The sequence below is a fragment of the Cladophialophora psammophila genome (genome assembly GCF_000585535.1).
Source record: "Cladophialophora psammophila CBS 110553 chromosome Unknown aczJe-supercont1.5, whole genome shotgun sequence".
Classification (NCBI taxonomy): domain Eukaryota; kingdom Fungi; phylum Ascomycota; class Eurotiomycetes; order Chaetothyriales; family Herpotrichiellaceae; genus Cladophialophora; species Cladophialophora psammophila.
Window position 1 is genome coordinate 294141 of NW_006912926.1, and position 22800 is coordinate 316940.

The 22800-nt window shown below is 51.8% G+C and overlaps 6 protein-coding genes across 6 annotated transcripts; 3 read left to right on the plus strand and 3 right to left on the minus strand.

The window, feature by feature from the left end:
• Nucleotides 1-222: 222 nt before the first annotated feature.
• A1O5_03757 (uncharacterized protein) lies at nucleotides 223-1970 on the plus strand (the record flags this gene model as incomplete). The annotated part of the gene is made up of 2 exons (XM_007744368.1): nucleotides 223-402; nucleotides 465-1970. 2 exons carry the CDS (start codon nucleotides 223-225, stop codon nucleotides 1968-1970), a joined length of 1686 nt encoding a protein of 561 aa, XP_007742558.1.
• Nucleotides 1971-2690: 720 nt separating this feature from the next.
• On the minus strand, nucleotides 2691-3336 carry A1O5_03758 (uncharacterized protein; the record flags this gene model as incomplete). The annotated part of the gene is made up of 3 exons (XM_007744369.1): nucleotides 2691-2768; nucleotides 2920-3025; nucleotides 3170-3336. The coding sequence occupies 3 exons, from the start codon at nucleotides 3334-3336 to the stop codon at nucleotides 2691-2693; spliced, it is 351 nt and encodes a 116-aa protein (XP_007742559.1).
• Nucleotides 3337-3754: 418 nt separating this feature from the next.
• Nucleotides 3755-8782, minus strand: A1O5_03759 (uncharacterized protein; the record flags this gene model as incomplete). Its single annotated transcript, XM_007744370.1, has 1 exon — nucleotides 3755-8782. One exon carries the CDS (start codon nucleotides 8780-8782, stop codon nucleotides 3755-3757), a length of 5028 nt encoding a protein of 1675 aa, XP_007742560.1.
• Nucleotides 8783-17578: 8796 nt separating this feature from the next.
• On the minus strand, nucleotides 17579-17917 carry A1O5_03760 (uncharacterized protein; the record flags this gene model as incomplete). The annotated part of the gene is made up of 1 exon (XM_007744371.1): nucleotides 17579-17917. The coding sequence occupies one exon, from the start codon at nucleotides 17915-17917 to the stop codon at nucleotides 17579-17581; it is 339 nt and encodes a 112-aa protein (XP_007742561.1).
• A 1232-nt stretch (nucleotides 17918-19149) lies between these two features.
• A1O5_03761 (uncharacterized protein) lies at nucleotides 19150-20038 on the plus strand (the record flags this gene model as incomplete). The annotated part of the gene is made up of 2 exons (XM_007744372.1): nucleotides 19150-19204; nucleotides 19557-20038. 2 exons carry the CDS (start codon nucleotides 19150-19152, stop codon nucleotides 20036-20038), a joined length of 537 nt encoding a protein of 178 aa, XP_007742562.1.
• Nucleotides 20039-20940: 902 nt separating this feature from the next.
• A1O5_03762 (uncharacterized protein) lies at nucleotides 20941-22770 on the plus strand (the record flags this gene model as incomplete). Its single annotated transcript, XM_007744373.1, has 1 exon — nucleotides 20941-22770. One exon carries the CDS (start codon nucleotides 20941-20943, stop codon nucleotides 22768-22770), a length of 1830 nt encoding a protein of 609 aa, XP_007742563.1.
• Between the last annotated feature and the right edge of the window lie 30 nt (nucleotides 22771-22800).

Consider the following 22800-nt stretch of genomic DNA (forward strand, 5'->3'; position numbering starts at 1 on the left):
GCTGCCAATGTCGCCCGGCCTCATGACAACGAGGCCATGTGGCTTTTCCGGGTGAATCCTTGATAACATATGTATATACCGACTATGCGCCACGCAACCTATATGGCTGGCTCTCTGGGCTACATTTGTGGACGCAGACCCTGAGCTTGTTGGAAGATCGGCACCAGCACCAGCGCCAGAACCAGCAGCCTTGCCAGAAAGTAAGGAAGTCCCGGCCACAGCATGGCGCTGGAAATCCAGACACCTTTCGGTACAGCGCTGCCGCCGGCACCAAGGCATGCGATTACAGTCCATCTTCCAGAATGGCGGTCGATTGTGCGCTTCAAGGACCATGACCCGGAGCTGCTCACGGCGCTCAAGAGCATGTACCCGCGCTTTATCCTGCACAAGGATGTGTTGGCGGTAATGTTTTTGTCCCCGCCATTATCGTCCCAGCGTGTGACTGACGGGGAGGAAAAACCCAGCTCACCCAAAAGATCATCGAGGTTGCTGGCGTCGAGGAGGGACAAGGACAACAGGGCTGCTTCGTGTTCCCTTCCTGGCGCGCCGCTCGCGATTGCAAGGACTTCGCCACATCTCCCCGTCGAGGCCCAGGGAAGACAGTCCCGCGCGACAGGGTCTCCATCCGGATCTTCAAGACACATGGTCATGTCCCGTTGTTGTACGCTGTCATGTTCCCCGTCGAGTCCACGCCCACGGTGCATGGCTTCTGGGTCAACGCGGGCGTCGGCATCTCCTCTCGACTGGCGGAAGACTGCCTCCGACATATCGGCTCGCTGCGAGAAGTCAAGCACGACGACGAGGAGGAGGAAGAACGCGGATCGCCAGACGGACTCGCTCATCGACAGATCAAAGAAAGGATAGCAGGACTGCTGAACCGTGCCCCGACTGACCCGCATCGCACGGCGCGAGTGTCACCCAACGATGTCTATTTCTTCTCTACCGGCATGGCGTCTATCTACTGGGTCCACCGCTACCTGCTGACCAAGTACAGCGCGCCCTCTGTCCTGTTCGGCTTCTCCTTCCACTCGACAATCCATGTGCTCGAAGATTTCGGCCCGGGCGTCGACTTCCTGGGCCTGGGTTCGGTACAGGATCTCGAAGCGCTCGAGAAGCACCTACTCCTTGCCTCGCAGCGGGAGCGGGAACGGGGCAAGAGAGGAGGAGGAGTGCAGGCCATCTGGGCCGAGTTTCCCTCAAATCCGCTGTTGAGCACACCGGACCTGCGCCGGCTGAGAGAGCTGGCCGACGCGCACGGGGCGCTGGTCGTCGTGGACGACACCGTGGGCAGTTTCTGCAACGTCGACGTCCTGGACGTCGCCGACATCGTCGTCACGTCCCTGACCAAATCGTTCAGCGGGTACGCCGACGTCATGGCCGGCAGCGCCGTCCTCAGCCCCCTGTCGTCGCGATACGCGGAGCTGAAGGCGCTGTTCGAGACGGAGCACCGCGACAACTTGTACACGCGCGATGCGGAAACCCTGGAGCGCAACAGTCGAGATTACCTTGCTCGTTCTGCCGTGCTGAACAACAACGCAGAGAGACTGGTCGAGTACTTGCACAGCGAAGCGCTGAACCCTACAAGCGGCGTGAAACAGGTCTTCTACCCGACCGTCAACGCCGACACTCTCGCAAACTACACGGCGTACATGCGATCAACAACACCGGAGTTCCCCCGGCCGGGATACGGGTGCCTCCTGAGCGTGGAGTTCCGCGATGTCGAGACCGCGACCGCGTTTTACGACCATCTCCACGTCCACAAGGGCCCGCATCTCGGCGCGCATCTGACCCTGGCACTGCCTTATGCGCTGGGCGTGTACGGCAACGAGGCCGACTGGGCGAGCGAGTACAATGTTAGACAGGCGCAGGTGCGGATTTCGGTGGGGCTGGAGGAGACGGGGAATTTGGTCGACACGTTCAGAAGGGCCATCGAGGCTGCTGATGGCAGAAGCGCGGGTTTGCAGAATTGATGCTAACACCCGGGGCCCGGGGAGGAAGTAAACATCTCGTTTTTAAGGGGAACGGATTCATGCTCAATGTCGCTTGATGGAGCATGCCGTATCTGCCTCAGCTCGTTGAGTCCAAATGTATCAGGGTAGGCGAAGTCAGAGGTGTGATCGTGCAGCAAAAGTGTTTCATATCAAGAGATTGTGATGTCGTATCGTCGTCAATGTGCAGAACGGGAGAATGCGATACTGTGCTGTGTGTGGCCCAATGGCTCGCTCCCTGATACCAGCCTCGCCAGAAGCCCGCGAGAGCGTTTGCGGAAACGGCCAGTCGTAGCACTCTCACGCGTCGTCGTGCTGCACAGGCCTCCCATCTCGTTTCCTTCCTGCCATGGCAAGTGAGCTGTGAAGATATAGCAAGTGGACCCTAGACAGCTAGCTGGTTATGTCGGCGATCCTTGTGCGCAAGGGGAGAGAAGACAACAACTCAGAGACAGGGGGTTTTCAGAAGGGGATTGATTTTGTTTTTACATTTTGCTCGAAAAGCACCCTCCGCGGCGGTCCTGGCCCTTGACTGAAATTATGTGCTTGCTTTGGCTGGCCCGAGAGAAAAAGGCTCCGTGTAGTTCCGCTTAAATCAAATGCCACAAATTTGGGTTGAATTGTCACCTGGTTGCGTCTTCTTGCTTTCAGCAACACCCGCGCTCATCTTCCTTCCTTTTTTTGTCCCCTTGTGGGCGTCGTTCATTTCTTCGTCTGGTTCATCCTGTTTTCCAGTTCCGTTACGTACGAGTGGATTCGTTGTACGGCGGCTTGTAGTGCCTAAGGTCGCGGCGTCAGTATTCCGTGCAACATGTCAGAGTTTCTACGAGAAGAGCAGATGTGTTGCCACTTCTCGCTGGAGGGCTTGCTCAAACCTGATGTCGCGAAGAGCTCGGGCAGCGAAAGGCCGCAGGGAATAGGAATCACATACATAGATATCTTCCGTCAACAGCTCATTGGAAACCTTGTACTCCTCAAGGATGTAATAGTAGACGGACGCGCCTGCCAGGGTCGAACCGAGTAAGAACCCAAACAGCCTAGGTCGCGCAGAACATTAGCGGTTCGATCCTCCTTTTCGTCTTGAAATCTAGACTGCTCGTGCCCGCAGCTTCCTGGGAGCTCTGTGATATTTCGTTCGTGCACGGCGGGGGACGGGGGACGGGGCACAGGGGCAAGCTCACCCTCCTCGGAAAGCTCCCATGGGCTTTTTCACAGGTACCGACGTCGTGGCGCCAGCTTCTTGAAATCTCCGGCTCGTTGACTGGAATGATCTCGATTGGAATTGGGGGAGAGCTCTGATTGTTCGGGACGCGAGGGAGAGGCGCGGGACAAGCAGTCGAGACGCCATAGCTTCGAGCTGGATTACAGCGGAGGGCGCAGTTAAAGGCGCGTGAGAAGAGGACGTCGAGCTGGGCGAAATTCAGGGAATCGGGACTGCGGTGGTTTATGGGAGGGATTGTCGTTCGGGAGGGATCGCTAAGCACGAGCAATATATTCCGTAAGGAGGCTCGGAAGGGGTGCGAGAACACAGAACGGAGCACGAAGCTGATGCAGCGTAGATTTCTCCACATTTTGGGGGGCAACCACCACGACCAACTACTTTAGGTACCAACTCGCCGAGTACCCAGCATCACCCTTCACAGCACCACCAACGGCACCAACGGCACCAACGGTACAAAGTCCAAGGTACTTAGTCACCCGGTACTGGGTACGTCATTCTTCATCGTCCCTAACGACACTATCAACTGAGCCCTGAACTATATCACTCAGTCCACAAACAAGTCCGCCACCAGATCTTTCCTGCACGCCCCAAGATCCGGCGGTTGAAGACTGTACGTGTCTTCAAAAGCATGAATACTCAATTGCCGGAAGAACGGCCGCAGAAGGGTAACGGCGTCTTCGGTGGTTCGCGTCATGTCTGTGCAGAGCCATGGCCTCCTGGTTCCAGTATCCGACGCCGTAGGAAGCTCAGCCTCATTGCTTCCCTTGCTGACCATCAGGTCCGCGATTGCGGTTGACTTGAAGTCGTGCGGAGGATACACTGCATCAACCGTATCGGTCACAAACAACCATTCGTGCAGCTGGAACTCCTCTGGCTTCAAAAGCAGGAGTAGGTCCAACAACTTGGCTCCCTGCAATTGTGCATAGCTTGTAAAGGTCGGTTCTCCTCCCTTCTGCACGCTGGTGAAGAGTTCTCGGAGCTCCACATCCACTATCGGCCATATCGAGACTAGATGCACCTGGGTAAAGGCCAATGTCACGGCGCGAAGAACAAGATAGACATCCCCGCGCGTCCCAGACGATGGAGACGAGGATGGTGTGGCTGTCAATAGTTCCTCGAGTCTGTTGATGATCTGGCCAAGATCCGACACGAAAGCGTCGATTTCGCCGGCCAACAGCAGCAGAGCAATCCGCCGCAAGTTGAGCTGTGTCTTCCTGTCGGCTTCCGTTCGGGCGGCAGCAGCTCCAACGCCAAACATCAACCCTGCCGTCGTTGGAGGCGTCAATCGGGACACGAACTCAGACATCAACCCTTTGTCAGAAAGCCAAAGCTGCTTCAATACCGGAAGCCATCCTGTCTCAGCCAACCAAGGGGCCGACTGGAAGAATTTATTGTCGTTGATGGCATCCTGGATATCTTTCTTCCAGACCTTGTTGGTCGGTTGGGATTTGGCCATAAGAAGGACAAGTTGCAAAATGTCCATGTTCACTGTTTGAGGAAACTGCTTGGACCGTAGAGCTGGTCCGGTAACATAGGTGGCCACGCCGGGAAGCGTGACACTTAGCCTGTCTTGATCTCCAAGGGCATTACCGATGATAGGCAGAGCTTCACGTAAGACCCCAATGGCATTGCCAATTTGCAACGCGCTCTTCCGCCGCATGGCAGTCGTCCCCGGTGGAGCCTGATTATCCGGCAATGGCTGAGAAGTTGAGTCAAGTCCAGCAGGCCTGATCGTAAAAACGGCCGTGAGCAGTCTCGCACACAGATCGCTCAATTCTCGACGCATTTTTAGAACTTCTCCAAAATTGGTGTTTTCCATCTTCTGGCACAGAACAGCCACAAATTCCAGAAGCTTAAGCAGGATTTGACGGTGCGGCATAGGGTTTGCAAGAATTTCCCGCAGGAACGCAGTGCAATCGGTCCAGATCTCTTCGAGCAAGTCGTCCTCAAGCGCGGTCGTGTAGGCTATCAGAAACGCCATCAACTCCAGTGCACTAACGTCCACTGATAAGCTTGATTTCTGAGACTGATCCAGCGCCGAAGGGTTCGTTCGGTTGTAGATCGCATTGAACGTGGCCGGCATCATGAATTTCGGTCGCGCTCCGTCGAGGCTTTGCATCAAGTTCAAAGTGATGTCTTGCTGAGAATCTCGACGAGCCGCATCAACCCACATTCCCATCAGTGTTTCAAGGCATTCTTGCGGTTCGGCATCCGCAAGATGTTCCAGGATCCTTCGGGTTCTCGTCCGCAGCCGGGTGGAGATATACGCAAAGGATTTGTTGTCTGGAGCAGAATTTGATGGCCTTTTGAGCATTCTCCAAGCCCAAATCTCACCGCATAGCTTGATCGTGTCCTGCATGCAGAGAATCACGGTCAATCGATGGTTTGCGATCGAGCGCGACTGAGATTTTTCCGAACTGTTGGCATTTGCTTCGACCCCCGACGCGTGCTCTACAAGGTGTGTGTGCGCTCTTGCTAATATGTACTCGAGTCCCGCAAGTAGGTTATTGACCGATCTTTCTGGATGCTTCACCGCTGCGATAGATTTATCTCCATTGGCTCGGACAGTTGGTGCCGGCCTTTCGTAGAGCTGCTGCATCAGCGTAAAGTATTCTTTGATCCGATCGCAGAAGCATGCTGTCAGCTTGAGCATGTTGGCGAACAGATTTTGAGTCGAGTACAACGGGATTGTGTTACACAGTAATGTGATCCATTTGTCGATCGTTGAATCAATAGCTTTGGACGAGATACCAGCAATCAAGATCGGGATGAGTTCATTGGGTGGACTGCCAAAGTTGGGTCTTGCGAACATTGTCTGCAACAGGTCTAGTATTTCTTCCTGTGACGGGCTGTCCTGGGGTATCTCAGTTAGTTGCTTCAACAGCAAAGTTATCAGAGCATGGTGTTCTCGAACGTCTGTTTCTTCAATAATCAAGCGCAAAATTGACAATGTCGTGGTGAATATTTCTTCTCCCTCTTTCCCATCTGCAATGTGCCCAACGCACATGTCTAGCACCACTTCCGAAAAACCCTCGCGCCCGAAGAGCTCACTCCGCTGCATGTTCGACTGCCGCGCGAGAGTCAAGACTTTTCGAAGTCTATGCAACGCGAGCAATGAGAGTTGAGCATCCGACGCACTCGTCGACTCGACGTGGATGATTCTGAAGATGGGCCGAATTGACGGAAGATTGTTCAACCACGTCCGCCGCCGGTCGTCTGGTAGGGAGGGATCGAGTCCGTCAATTATATTTAGGATCGGCTGCCGTAGCAGAGCCCACGGCACTTCGTCTTCATCGACACCATGCTTGGAAGAGAAGAGTTCGACATTGACCTCCGGGAAGCGTGTATGCATCCATAGGGTCGAGAATCGCGCCAGCTGGTCTTCAAGACACGCCACCTCCTGATCTTGTTGGCACATCAAATCCGCTATCTTACTGTCCACGAGAAGGAGCTGTCGCGATATCATGCGAAGGTTCCAAATCTGTTCCACGGCTTCGACATGGAATTGTGGGGTAGAGGGTAGAAGAACTTCCCAGAGTTGCGCGATCAGCTCTGGTATCAGCCGGAGAAGGTAAGGCTCTGTCAGAGTTGCCCTGCTAGGATCAAATGCATGCAAACTATCCACAATCCTTGCAATTGTTCTGACAGTTTCGTATCTGACATTAATGTCCGCTGCTGGATTTTTCAGTAACCCATACAATTGGTCTCCGAATCCTAGCTCACGCAGTGGCTGGAAGTTGCTGGTTCTGGCAATAGCTTTGATGAGACTATTGGTGAGAAGTCCAATCATTGTCTTGCTGGATGGGTGGTTCAGGCAGTCCAAGATGATGAGTGCAATGTTTCGAAGCAGAATTTGAGCAGCGGAGGTCGGAGGGATCAAGTCAAAAATTGCCTTTTTCACATAAGAAGACTCTTCGTAAAGGGTCTGGAGCTTCTTCAGCCAGCCTTGCTTCGAAATTTGAGCAGATGCATCGGGAGAAGCGCCTCCCGGATGAGGTGGCAATAAGCTCAGTAGAGCATCCATGAGCCTTGATAATCGCGCTTGGTGGGAATCATCTCGGTCATTGACTTCGTGCGGCTCAGAGTCTATCTTTTCAAGAAGCATTTCCGAAATTGCTAGGCACAGCATGGGCAAATGAATAGTCGTCATTTCCTCCTCTTGCAGATTGAAATTTGAGAAGATAAATTCAATAAGATTCAAATCCCCCTGCATGAGAAGTCGAAGGAGCTGATTGGTGATCAGTTGGGGCTCAATCGCGTCAAAGAACACGTTGGCACTTCGGAACACCTCGTCAAATGACGACTGTGATGGAGCAGCCGTCTGATACTTCTGCAGATCTCGCATTGCTGGTACGAACAGTTCTTCGACAGGCGGCTTTCCGATGATCGAACGGTCCATCAATGAAAGCATGATTCGGAAAGGACGGGCTCTGTCGGCGGGAGACAATGATTCCCTGTGAAGCATTTTCTCTAGAGATCGGATTACTGGCTTAAGACCGTAAGCAGCAAAGTAATCATGCCTCGCATGTACCCTGTCCTTGGTTTTTGGAGTCGTGGGCATCGAGGCCTCGATAAATGCGCCAGGAACCATGTCTGTGGATCCCTCTCGCTTATCCTCTCTGCCAATAAACCAGGTCCACAGGCGGCGGTTGAGACTCATGTCCCTCCTGAGTACGACCGACATGGCGGACATGACAAGGATGTCTAAATCTGTAGGGACGACGAGAGATTGGAGCATTGGAGCATTCAGAGGCAGGTGGGACACTAAGAGATCGAGAAAACCGCGCTGTACCAGGGGCTGTTCGTCTTGGAGTCCCGTGGCAAAGCATCGAACGAGCAAACCAGGCTCAGGAGTTGTCACGGCTTTGATGGCCTCTTGCAGTGCTTCAGCTGCTTCCCCGGCTTTATTGACGTTTCCAGGCAAATGACTGGCCACCGGGCCTAATTTAGGGAGCTGCCGCGTCAAGTAGACCAATGCACCCGGACGCTTGGATGTGCTTGTAATGGAGGCCAGAAACAGGCTTTGCCAGAAGAATTCCTCATTGCCGTCGTCCGCAAAGATTTGTCGCAGGCGGTTCACTGTGCTCAGGGTCCGGTCAAAGTCTTCACTATTCTCCTCTTCAATTCCTGGGAGCAGAGACAAGATGATGGCCCTTAACGCGGGCCTCAGCGCATGACTGGACAATTGCAGGAGATGATCATCGTAGAGTGAGAGGAACAGAGGCCTCGTTGTTAGTGTGGCAAATGTAAGGGTGTGAGATACTCCGGGAAACCAAATGGGTAGGTCTCGAGACAGTCCGTCTTTCCCAAGCAGAGTAAAGATGAGATTGTAGACCTCCAGCGCTTTCTGGTGCACGCCCGAGGGCAGAGATGGCTTCAAACAGAGTGCCAGATACTTGGCCAGAGCCGACTTGAATGGAACTTCTGCATCTTGGGGAGATGCTTGCAGAGCCTTGGCCAACCGACTCAGAAAGGCAATATAGTCGGCCCATTCATTCGTGGCATCCCATAAGCCCAGCGCTCTCTCGACGCCCGCATGATAGCGGCGAATTGCTTTGGCCTCAGTGGCCATCACGAGACCGTCGGTGGCGCACTTCCTGGCAATGCCAGTTTCAGTTACCGGCAGGTCCAATTGACGGCCATGAAGGATTTGCACTAAGGGGTTGCACGAGGTCGGTGCTTTGACAACCTGAGAAGGCGGTGCTATCGAGGAGTGTCCAAAGGTGTCATGATCCGTTCGAGATATCGACTAGAATTTCAACAGTGAGCCAGGACGGCATGCGGAGGACGATGCAATCAATCTCGACTTGATTTCATGGATGTATGTCTGTGAGAGACTTTGGATGTTACCAAATGACACAAGACACGGTGGTTCTGACGAGGCAGCCGCCAAGATGAGTAAAAAGGTGTGCTTGTGGCTCACCCTGCTTCCGGCTGGTGAGGCTTAGAGGCTAAACCTATTACGTCCGGATATTTTCTACGAGGGACAACACTCGTAATAATCTTACCTCGTCGTTTGTACTCACTCCTTACAGACCTGTTTACTCCCACAAGGGATAAATCTCCTTGCATCCGTCTATACCCTCACGCTTTTCCAATCTTGCTCATACGCCTCTACAGCTCCCAAACCCTTGATCTGACAAGGCTTGGCCCGCCACTCCCCTTCATTGTGCGCGGGCGAGTGCGTACTCCGTAATACGTTCTTGATCTGCCGGCCATTGGGCGCCCGATGCCGGGCGAGATGCCCGAAGTTGACATCGGCAAAGGCTAAAGACGCGTCTCATCGGGCGATGCCCTGACACAGGCAATGACTTTGTGGATCGAATACCGTTCTCAAGCGACGAGGTGCTACACTCTGCCGATAGACGATACAAGGCCTCGGTTGGGTTCTAGACCCTCGACCCCGTGTATGCGGCTCCTGCTTCGCTTGGCATTGTGAGTTGAACCTCAATCGGGCTCAGTTCATGCCTTCCTTGTTTACACCTCACTGTGGTTCTTATGTAATAATTGTTCGTAATTTTTCGCAACATTTTGGACCTGACTTTTTCTAGGCCGTCGAACTCAGGCCATCAGCACAAGCTTGATGGCTAGCATACCTCCTGGAGCGATCTCCTTCGTGGTTCATGGGCCTGACGTTCAGACAGACTGCAAATCTGACGGTGACACAGACTCAGAAGATGGTACGTCTTCTCAACATTGCACGAGAGAGCGAAAACACGAATACAGACCAATCAAATTGAACGAAATCCGGCTACTGATCCTCAATCCTGGATTGCCGGACGACTCGATTGAATGCTTCTTGGAGCACTATTCCGTCAACCAGGCCGAACCCTACCGAGCGCTCTTGGGGAGATACGCAAGGTTCCAGTTTCATCCAAGTCGACGGCTGCCCCTTGAAAGTTACGGGCAATCTCAGAAACTTCCTGAGTTCTTATCGAACCAATAATACATGCCCAGTGCTCTGGATCGACGCCGTGTTCATTTATTCCTATCGAACCACCATTTCAAACCTCTGCTTTCCCAGGAGTCTGATGGTGCTTTCTGATGGTGGTTCAGGCGGAACGACAACCCGTGCTTTCGAGGTAAGTACTCTCGCGAAGGAAAGACCGAATGGCAATGTCCCATTTGATCTTAGATGGTGAGCGAAGACTGTTTTGACCTGAGCCATTTTACTGAGCCTCACTGAGTACTCCCCTGAGCAAGAAACTGATTCGTCAAGAAAGACCAAAGCTGGCCCCCGAGCAATCGGCTACACTTGCCTTTCAACCGGGCACCTATTTCAGATCATCCATCAGGGAGCCTGTTAGACCCTCCGCCGTTACGCTGGTGCCTAAACTGTTGCTCAGACTGCTGCTCAGATTGCTAAACCCTAAATAGTTGAATTAGGCGTCAAGAACACCTTTCAAATTCTGCTCGCGCCCCAACGCTTAGAAATGCGGCGCCAAGACCAGTATTTCGTTGACCTCCAAATCCCACCTCTGGCATCAGTTTAAGCAGATAGTGTTCCATTCGAGTGACAGGCAAACCCGTTGGGCTTAAGCGGCTTCACGAAGGAGGATGCTCTATGTGCTCCGTTGGTACGGAGGGTCGAGATGTTTTCTCGCAGTGATTTCGAAGACTCTTTGTTGTGAGGACTTGTCCCTCCAGCAAATCTTTGAAGCATGCTTCATGTTTGCATGATGCCCCATCAGAACAAGTAAATCCAAGGTTATCGCCGTAGGGACCATGAGCTCCTTGAGTCCACAACCGAAGAAGCGTTGGTTTGCGGAATGGCTCTTCTGCAAATGTCTAAAGAGAATCTGTCGTCAAGCCATCTCATCATGTACACCATACCAGTAGACATGATATCACATACCTCTTGTCATCGCTTCTGGGCTGAGTTCAGCATATTCGCTACTGTGGTCAGGTCATCAGACACAGATATGTCGGAGATCTCGCAGTGGCGTAAATGAGGTAAAAACAACCTTCCCATGAATTCAGTCTATGCCAGAAGATCAAGTACTGTATCTTTGTGGTCAAATTAGGTAGCTCCATATTGCTACGATTCTGGAAAGTAAGCTTTGAGACGCTGCAGTAACAGGCTATTTTATGCCGCAGAAACTGCGACAGCGCATCGTTGTTTAAGCAGTCAACCCTAAAGCAGCGAAAGGAACCCCCCTGCAAGCTCTAGAATGATATATATATATCGATTTCTGAAGTATTCGTACGTCCATTTCCCTTTCCAGGGGTGAGCATCCCGTCTTTTGACCTGAGTTATAACTAAGCTATTCTGAGCTGTGGCTATGTAATCTGTAATCCTGATCAAGACTTGGCGCGTCCTGGGGGGTACCCTGAGCAGCGTGAGTACTGTACAACCCGAGTCTCTTAAGCGGTGTCCCGCAACTTGACCCCTGAGTTCCGGTGTTCCCTTGGTTGTTGTTACTAGGAGTACCCGCAGAGAATACAGAGTTATAATCAGGAAATAGCGATATCGTCTAGTAGGCCGTCATCTGGCCTTCTAGTTCGAACACACTCTCAAGCCTCCCAGGCATTTTCTCTACCCATTTATTGATTGTTTTCTGTGACAGTCTATTTGTAACAACTAACAAGTATACCACGAATATCACGGTCCATGGGCTAAGTCCTTGGCTAGTCACATGTGAGCCAGGTGGCCCCGCATAAGGCTGGGCACCCCGCACGAGGCTAGCGCATACTTCTACTGCGTCCACAGCCTTCGCTGTCAGTTAGACTCTTTCCGTCTTAGAATTCAGAATCACAGGAAAGGGGCCGGTCTCGGGACCTAAGTTGGGTTTGGTTCAAATGTGCCTATCGAAGAGGGAAGCGCTCTACCGCTCATGACAAGAGAGGGAAGGCTTGAAGAAGCTGCGACCAGTTGAGTCGCCAAACAGGAGAGTCATGAGAACGGAAGATGGTCGACCGTTTGCGGGAGTCTACGAGATGTACTCGCTCAAAGTGTCTTTTGGTGGATGGCTATTTGGACCCATACCATTAGGAATCCAGGACGAGAGACCATTTGTGCAGGGCCCACGAGCCGCCAGCATAGGTACAGAGACCGATAAGGGGTTGAAGAGGCCAACATCGGCCCCTGAGGCGTGGTTGATGAGTTCAATTGCTTGTATTTCTGGAAGACAGAAGGACGTGTTGGTGGAGGGCTGTTCCGGTGGATGTGGGTTCAGATTAACCGTCCGAAGCATATGCACATATTGCCCCGGCGATTACAATTTACCTGGGTCGTATATACGAAGAGACGCCGGTCTACTTAATTTGTCCTCGTTGATTACGGCCCTTCCCCTCCTTTCAACTCGCTCTTATGCCATTTAAACCCGCCGGAGGGCGTCAGGATTTGCATCATGCAGTGTAGAAACCATTTCATCATCATTGTTGTTTGAAATCATCGTACCTGAACAAAGTTTTTGTTTTCTTGAAGACGTTACTCGTGTATCCCATGTGCATTAACCATTAACCATTATTCATTTCGAAAAGCCAGCTATCTGTGCATTTGTTTCCTGCGTTGCACTGTCTCTCCCTTCCTACCTTAACAGCGAGTGAATGAGTAGTTGGTCGGTTGGGTAAGTGGGAGGTTGACTGGGTGGTTGATCATCTACCATCCCTTGTCGTATGTCTTGCACTTCTCTATACATATTCATATGGAGTCAGTATATGTAAATGAATGTGTCATGTCATGTCATCGAACATATCATTCCATTGAACCACCATGATCTGGTATGTAGGAATACTACCAGTGCTGTCGGTAGTTTGAGAGGGTGAGAACACGTACCGGTGACATAAGCTGTGGCAGTGGTAGTCACATAGGAGACCTCGGTCTTGGTGACAGTGACATAGTTGGTGTAGTAGCTATAGGCCGTGGTGGTAACAGTAGGGCATTTGTAGTCATAGCCGCCGCCACGGGCTTCGAGGGCAGCGGCGCTGGTGGAGGCGACAAGGAGAGCGAGAGACAGGAGCTTCATCTTGGTTGTTGTGTAGTGAGGGATTGCTTGGATGTTTCCAATAAGGGATATTGACTGGTGCTGTTGTAGGGATAGCGAGAGATATGGAGATTCGCAGAACGAAGGCAAGTTTTTCTCATAATTGTGCTCCGTAAAGCTGACGGAGGGAGAAGAAGAGAAAGAGGATTTGGATGCCTCGCCAGGCGCTCTATATACCTCTAGGATGGAGACTCTGTGAGCTCATCAGACTGCTTGATGGCTGGGGTTTGGACACCCTAGACTCCGGAAGTTGAAGGAGGCTTGTATGATTCTCGTGCCGATTGCCTGTTCTGTTCCTTGGCTGAGGGGTTGAGTAGAGGCGAAAGGGGTGAAGGAGGCACAGGCCATCAGCGGGACACGAGGGATGGAGGACGATCAGTATAGCTGGGCTGCGCGGCTTTGGGAAATGTACGACGTGCCAATGCGCAGCTGGCTGACTAGTGAGTCTTGTCTGCTCGGATTTCGGTCGGTGAGGATGAGCTTGTTAATGAATGGAATGACAAAAGGCGTCGACAGCCTGGTCGAGGCGAGGTCAAGGCTTCTGAGGTATCGACGGAATAGTCTCCCAGCGTCGGCTGTGTCGATGACAGCTTTCTGCTTCCCCCGCAGTATCCTATAAGTGGCTGTTTCCATTTGGCCCCTCTTTTAGCAGTCATGTTTTCTAATGGTCAGGTTTTGCCATGCCACCGATTCATTCGAATGGTCGTGTCGGGGTCCAAAGGCCGAGCAGCCCAGCCTCACAAAGCCCAGCATTTCTCGTATCCAGCTGGCCTTGCTGTGGATCCTATCGGTCGAGACTGACGGCCTTGGGCGGAAGAAAGGGCTGTGGCCTACGCAAAAAGCGGAGAAGCTCGTAATACGCAAGCCGCTTTCGTAAACAGTTTCGAAGTTAGAAATAGCCCCCAGATCGCAGTCCGAGCGGGAGAAAAGGGCTGATCTTGCTGGAGCGTTTGGAGTTGGCGTTTCCTGACCGATCAACACGACTGAGGCATTGTGAAACGGTTGCCGTTCCAAATGTTCCAGACGCCGTGAGAGTATGTGTGTTCATCCATACGAGGTAAGCTCGAGGCTTATCAGAACATAGCGATGGCATGTGAATAGTTGAACTTCACAAACAAGTGATGATGATTCATAAAGTGACCCTTCAAAGACAGGCATTTCTCTCCCAGAGGTCAGGCACGAACGCCTACCGGTTTTGTGTCCCTTGGTTCTGGGGAAGAGGGTCCGCGCCAAGCAGCAAGAACTGCCGTTTGGATAAATATGGAAAACACCAAGACAAGACTGGACATCACTCTTTGATGATTCGCGAGGAGAGTCGGAGCTACTTAACCAGATACAGAAAACTCGGCCCCATCAATACGGAGTTTTCTTGGCCGAATTCAACGCGTGTTCGACAAGAAACAGTACTGTAGGCTGAGCAGGCTGGCCAAGCTGATTCGAAAGAAGGAACCAGTCGGCAAACATAACTGGTTGCGTCGAGACGGAATTGCGGTTTTTCTTTTCCGAGGACAAGGTGCGATCCAAACCCATCGCAGACATAGACTGTCCTTTCTCGCTTAGCGTTGATTGGATGAGCTTTCTTTGGAGGTATGGTTTGCACGTCTCTGCTATAAGATGGCGGACAAAAAGAGCAGAGAATGACTCCGGACAGCGACAGCGCCAGCGATTTCGTACAGCAGCGATTTCGCTTAATGTGACTGGTAGAGTCTAGCGGCACCAAAATTAGGAGACGTCGGTTTTCATGCCACATAATCTTGCAAAGTCATATCTATTCTCAGCGCTCTCTATGCTAGACCTCGCCGCCGCCTCTTTGTATAGCACTCCATGGTGTTTTAACACATCTCTCACGGCCCATGCAGATCTTCCGTTTCCGCCTTTTGTGACTTAGGTAGAAAACCCCTATTGCCGTGACTCCACTAGTTTAGCTGTCCGTTGCGGACTCGTTTACCTCTTCCAAGTTCAGGCGGCGCTGTTGGCGGCGGTAGTTAAAGGTTGCGAACTAGTTTAGGAGAGGGTTTAGGCGATAAATCGCGACGAGGTCGAGGTCGATTGGGCGTTCGTATAGGTAGTTGATATAAGATAGGCTTCGAGGGTAGCGAGGTTGGTATATACTAAAGTTGCATTAATGAAGGCAGCCGTCTCGGTGGAGACCTCTCTATCGATGCCTCATGCCTATACGTCTGCTGTCCCACTATTCTGTTTCGCATCCTGAGCAGCGCATCCTTCCATGGTAGCAACAGGCTAGTATGTACGGCGTTAAGCCAATTATTAATGCAGAGAGTCGCCTTGTCATATAGCAGCTGCGATAGCTCTTCCGTCGCGATTCAACGAATCCGTCGTTACTGCCAAACAAGTAAGGCTTGCTGGGTGTTTTGTATCACCGTTGACAGCTATCCTCAGGTGTTCGCAGCTCGATCACGCCTCTTGCTCGGGATGAGGGCGAAGAGTCTCTCTCGTAGACGCATCTTCCTGAGCTCGGTTCTCTCTGCTCATTAATTACTCCAAGGTATGGGCATCAAGAGAGTAAATACCTTAACATCCCCAACCAAACATGTGGGGGAATGTACGGAGTATGAAGAGAACCAATCCTCCCACCACTCATTCTGTCTACCTGTGCTTGGTGATTTGCAAGAATGGCTAACTGCCGCTCATCCTGCTCTCGAGGTCGACGACTTTTACTACCCGTGACCGAGACACTCTCACGTTGCCTGAAGGCAATCGGCTAGGTCTCTTTTCGAGCGGCGGGTCTCGGGGCACGCTGGTTCCTTCCTGTTTCCGCAACGAATAAATTCCATCTATTCAACTGCTCAAATACTAGTAGATGGCGGTCCGCGATTCGGACATAGCTGAGCGACCATTATCATCCTATTCACCTCCTTCCCGACACCAACCCGGTTCCCACTCTTCCATTTTGCCCTGGGCCTTATCCAGTGAGGGCACAACTATCCTCGACAAAGGAGGTTTACACCTTCATCTTAGGAAAAAGCCCGAGGATCTGTATCATCCGAGCAGAACGACAGAACTGCGTAGGCCGAGCAAATAGTCCGCTGTTCGGCGCACTCGAATCGAGCCTCTTAATGGGTAAATGAGGCCCGTAGGCTATGAGGGCATGTAAAAGCAGGAAGTGTAAGGTGATATGGACCAGCTGTCGAAGACCAGAAGGTTTGCGACGGCATGGAGTTCCTGTAAAAGCTTCTTCAAATCGCGCTAATTATTGAATATATTGAGCTTGGCCATTCGCGAGCTCATTATTTTGTTCGGGGCACGATCTCCTTCTTCAAGGATTAGATTGCTGTGGAGATTAATGAATAGACGCCCATCATCGTCAGTCTTCAACAATCGGCCTGCGCAAAAGTTGACTGAAGATGACGAACGACTTGAGAAAATGCCTCATAGTTTGTTGCGGAGTCGACAAAGCCTCGAGGTGAGATCGTTTGTCCTGTAATGTGATGGTGCACCGTAGCTTCTAATTTGATCTTCAGTCTCAGCACCCGCCATTTAATCCGATTCATGACGCAACTCATTTTAAGCCGTGGAGGTGTGATCCTGGCCCGGGCATTGGTGAGCCCCTTACCGTCTCTTACCGATCTAGCGGGACCCAGGTCGATCTTAGCAAGACACCGAGCTCATCTCTCCAGAAGAACTTCTGCCCTAGGGACTCCAGATCCCACCACTCCCAGTCACGAAGCTCCGGTAGGGCCTCGCGAAGTTGAGACAGCAGTTGCAGCCCTTCACTAGACAACCCGCTGCAATTGAACTCCATGGCCCAGGAGTCAACCGCAACGAGCCAACCCCAAATCAAACAATCCCGCTCTGACCGAGATTTTGGCACTGGAAACGCCGGTAATCGAGCTGTTAGCTGTATCGTGGCCGTATGGTATATACATGCCTTGGATCTTAAGCGGATGGCGCGATTAGCGCAATAGCGAAACAGTGCTAGACAGATTAATTTTTCCAGTAAAGGACCATCGGGACCTTCGGTGATTCTGAGTGCTGTACAAGCATCCCAGAAGTTCCAGGCTTGGCCATCCTGGGGCCAGTAGATCTCTGATCTATTTTCGTCTTGCAATTTGCACAATACATCAGACGGGGTCCAGTGCCGCTTGACACTGACTCTGCAGATAATGTGTACGATTTCGGACGATAGCGCACCAGCTCTTGCAAGATTCTGAAAGCCAATAGGGAGTGTCTTGATCTTTTCCATATCGACCATCGTAAAACGGAATGCTGTTCGCCGATTTAAATTGACGGAAAGAGGCTGGTCGGGCAGAGGAGTGGCGGCGGGCGTCTGCTCTCCATCAAGTGACAGAAAATTGAAAACACATCAGCCACAGTCGGTTAGAGATTATGTAGTACTCGATTTGAGATTCAGGGAGGCAGTCTCACATTGTTAACGTCGCTCGCACGGAGCTCTTGAGTCCCAAGTGGTCAATACCGCCCCGAGAAGCCACCATTTGATTGACTTGCACTTTGTGAGCCTTGGAGGCGACATCGTTTCCGAGACCCCTTTCGAACATAGCCAGCTGAAGTATGGTGAGTATAACGCCATCGTCAGGCCGAGCGTCTGGACTGGCCAGTCTATGTCTGAGTTTAGACATGGCTCGTCCTATATGGAGGAAAGCTAGGCCAGGTAGTGGTGTTCCTGGGGATGCGACCACTGCATAGTGAGCTAAGCTCGCCAATGCGAGCATTACATGGAAGTAGTCCTCGTATTTGGCCATATTTTCCAGAACCCATCGCCCGTAGACGTTGACGACATTGAAGACTTCGTTGATTGATGCAACTGTAAACACTTTGGTCAGCCTCTATGTCGGAGCAAGCCAAAGACTTGGATACTTCTTTACAAAAACTAACACTAGTATTTGACGAAGCGGTGCTTACCTGCTGGCATAACCTGATGTACAACTGGAGCTAGGTTTAGTATTATTTTTCAAGTCAAGGGACTGGACACAAGACTGATCCCTTACGGAAGTCAATGGCGAACGCCGCCCCATATCGGTTACTGCCAGTGACGCAGTCGAATGGGTCAACGCGTGCACCTTTTGTCCAATGCCAAGGACTTGGTGGCCGGGATGAACACTCAAGCTTGCTTGGTGCATTTAATGAACTGCCTCGAGAGTGTTTGGCTTCCGACTCCGGCTTCGAATCATCCGCTGGGGCATGCTGCTCGACAGTGATCCCTCTTGGAGTAGAACGAGGTCTCGCTTGGGTGGATGAGGGATTTGGTTTATCTAGACCCTGGAATGACTCGTGAACGCGGTATCTCAAGAAGTTCTGATCTCCGCAAGGGGCTGCGCAGTGTCGGTCCACGACCGGATTAGGCTTGTTGCGATGCGAACATTTTGCTGCGTGGGATCGGGCTTTCGACTGGAGGATCTCGTACTCGTACTGAGAACGAGTCTTGTCCGGAAGATAGGGTATGAACGATAAGTGCAGCGTCATGAGATCGATTCAGGTAGACCGGTACATTGGCTTCGGGTTCAGCAAGGCGGGCGTATGAGGTTGCCTTTCAATCAAGCTTTTGATCAGCGTAAGGAATTTTGGGAGGGTTGATAAGCTTAATGCTTCGAGTCCGTATTAAAGGTGATTTAAGCGAAGGGAGAGTGACACCTGCTGGTGCGACCGCGGTGGGGATACTGGGGTATTTTGTGGGAGGAAGTGTCGGCAAAAAGGAAGGCTAGCTCATCGCTCGCGATGACGTGCCCGCATATCACTGGCCGAAACGCCAGACTTCGTTGACTGATGCCCATCTCAGTGTGTACTTAGTAGACAAGTAGGACGAGGCGTCGTACTGGGTATTCGTCTGAAATCAATTGAGGGAAAGGTACCGAGTATGTTTGGCGCAAGGTTGGGCGAGATTAGTTTCCATTGGAAGATAAGTTTAGGGCCTAGACCTATGTAACACTGTCCATTAACAAGTTATGTAATCCTCTGCGATGGTCACCTACTAATTATGGTTCGAGAGGCACCAATGGTGCAGGCTAGCACGTGGGGCAAATTAGTCAATGGTGAGTAAGCATCGCGCTAGTTACCCGCTAATACCTATATGCGATGGTTAGCCATATGGGTACAACATTTTAATTGAAATCGCAATGTATTCTGTCCTTGTATAAGTCTTTTAGAGACCGTGTAGCGTGGGTCCTAATAATTATTCCTTATAGTCCTAAATTATCACATCCGCTCAGATGCTCGGCGCTAAGCCGAATGCGCGGGATTTAATTAGTAGAATCGTGAATCACGCTGAATTCCTCACACTGATAAAACTGCCTGCATCATAGCGAATACTTAATATAATTCTTATAATTTAGGCACACGATCACGCCGGACCTACCCCACTGCACTCCCTGCATACCAATCAAGGCGTCAAGCAAGACATCGCCGCAGCCAATGCAGACCTTCTACCCCCTAACGCCGCGGATCATTCCCTCCGCTTACGCAACGGAGACAGCTATCCATTGTGCCGTCCGGCGGCGGAACCTGCAGCTCGTGAAGCCGCTGCTCGAAGCGGGCGCTTCCATTCACGACAAGGAGCTCAACGTCGGACAGTTCTCCACGTTGCCGCGAAGAAGGGTCATGTCGACATGGTCGAGCCGCTGATTAGGCTGGGATGCGACGTCACTGCGGTGGACGCGAAGGGATGGAGACCATTGCATCATGCGGTGAATGGGCAACATTTGGAGGTGTTTTTGGTTCTCCTGAAGCATGGTGATCAAGCATCTGGATTGTTAATGACTGGGAAGGAAAAGGAGGAACGTCTTCCGCCACTGAGGACTGTGTTGAGGCATGGTAATACGAAGGTGATGGAGCTTCTCCCTAATGCCGGAATCCCCCTATATGAATGAATTACGACGGTGAGTGACACATAGGAGCAGTTTTTAGAGGCGGCAGTATCTTGAAAGCAATATACTCCGGTCCAGCCTAACTCGCACCTGAATTTAAGGTTGTGGGAAGGGTCGTAGCCCTCAGGTAGGCTGGACTCGGACAAGCTGGATCGTGTCGCCAAACTATGCTTGGTGCTGCCACCGAGACCGTGGAGGATAGAGATAAGTTGAAAAGGGCGTAAAAGAGGGTACGGTTAATAGGCTGGTAGTCTTACGTTCGCGCTGTACGGGGTAAAGTACCAAGGAGTTTAGGACAAAAGGTTCAGTGCAACGGCGAGTGGGAGGGGTTGAGAGGTTATAAGCAGCACGGCCTGCGTGAGTCGTCCGTGAACTTGGGGCACTTTGTACTCATTCGGCCGCCACCAAGATCAATGCCGGATCGGGACGATGGTGATGCCGCCCTGTGCGCAGCTTTCTGGCAATCGCCTGTGACTTGCTTTTTTGTCAGAGCCTTGCTATAATAGATCTGTCGACAGCTTACCGGACTCTCCAGACAGCCCATGATGCCCTCTAATAATGTGCTTCAGGATGGATTGACTTGGGAAAGGAGAATCTGGAGGCATGTTCCACAAGGCTGCATCACAGCCTCGGGCCCGTGCCAAGCCTCCGCCTGCGCCATCAACAATCGTCCATCTGCAACCCATTGACTTTGGTCTCTTGCTCCTTCACATCCAGGTCGTCGACCTATGCCCCGAAGTGATGCCAACATTCCTTCCCCACGATCATGAGTGCCATGATCAACGACCCAAATGCGGGAAAGAGCGCCTATGATGGAGGCTAACCCCAAAATTGGACACCGGACAGCTTCAACCGTGTCCAGATTGACCAACTGACAGACAGCTCCCCGCGCATCAGCCGCCAGGATGGATGCTACAGACAATAGCAGTCCCGGGACAACCAGGAGTCACCGGACTTCGACCGCCTCGGAAGGAGACCGACCACCTCTTCCTCCGAGACCAAGCGAATTAAGCCTCATGCAAGCCATGTCTTCCACAGGTCACTCTTCCCGTCCTCCTACTCGAGGTCTCGTTGGGGGTGCAACGACGGCCGTGTCCATGACCGATGTCAGTGCCTACAGCCGACCCGACGGCTCCAAAGAGCTGCGTGTGAATGCTTCTCGTACACCTTCCAGCCACTCAATTCGTCCCACTACCAGCAACAGAACCAGTGATGGTGGGGAGGACAACTCCAGCATCAGGAGCTACGCACCAATTGGCCGGTATATCCAAGATACAGAAAGCATATTCGATGGAAATCTTCAAGAGGAACAACATCTTTCTGAATCAGTCAGCAGCTCCAGAGGATTGTTCGAAGCAGATTCAGACCGTCTGTACGATGAAGGTGACGTCGATTTCGACAAGGAGTTTGAAGAGGTGGACGAGAAGATTGTTGACGAAGAGATGGCCCAAAAGCTTTGGACCTCCAAGCGCAAGCATTTCATCATACTATCTGCAGCCGGTAAGCCTATTTATACTAGGCATGGATCGGATGCGGTCATCTCGAGCTATGTTGGCATCATTCAGACCATTATCTCCTCATACTCAGAGACAGGTGACCAGCTGGGAAGTTTCCAGGCAGATGGCGTATTGTTTGTCGTCCTCTCACAAACAAATTTGTTTCTGGTTGGGATTACGAGTCTTCCGGAGAGCGAGGCGCAAGTTCGAGTCCAGCTTGAAGCCCTGTATATGCAGATTCTGTCGACTCTGACATTGCCGACTTTGACTCATCTTTTTTCGCTTCGCCCGTCGACCGACTTGAGGCGACCTTTGCAAGGCACCGAAGTCCTGCTGTCCTCACTGGCGGACAGCTTCACGCGAGGCTCGCCTTCTGCGCTCTTGTCTGCACTTGAATGTTTAAAGATCAGAAAGTCGCACCGCAACATTATCAACAGCACCATGATTAAAGCCCGAGTAGACGACCTGCTGTATGGGCTGGTGGTTGCTGGAGGAAGACTCGTCAGCGTCATCCGGCCGAAGAAACACTCTTTGCACCCAAGTGACCTCCAGTTGATTTTCAACATGCTCTTTGAAGCTGAAGGAATCAAGGCTGGTGGAGGAGACTCTTGGATCCCTATCTGTCTTCCCGGCTTCAACAATACCGGCTATCTGTACATGTACGTCAGTTTCCTCGACATGGGCGGGGAGCAGGTCCGAGAAATGGCCCAGAACGAACGTATTGCCAAAGAGGACTCAGTGGCCATCATCCTCTTGAGCGCCAATAAGGAGAGCTTCGAGGATTTGCAAAGTATGAAGAATTACCTCGTCCACGAGTTTCACCGTAACAAGAGTATGCACATCATCCATGCCGCTGTACAAGCCGGCCGACCTGCACCTACAGACATCATCGCGGGCACCGTCCTGAGACATTTCCTATACAAATCAAAAGGCAACGTACAGTTCTTTATGCCATCCTTCTCGCCGAACTTTGAGACATTGAAACAGCGTCGGCGATTGATGTCTCTGTATCACAATCTGCATGCCAGTGTGCATGCCAAACATGCCGCAGTGAAGGTCTATCACAGCGTGGGAGTGTCGGCAACGGCGCTCGCTTGGGTCACACCTATGTTTGAACTATATTGTGTGGCCGGACCAACGGCGTCGAGGAATGCGTTGGCACAGAGTGCGAATAAAGTGGTGCAGTGGGTCCAGAGAGAGGAGGAGCGGATTTTTATTATTGGCGGTGCGGTATTTTGAGCTGCATATTTACACCGGTCCACGCAAGCA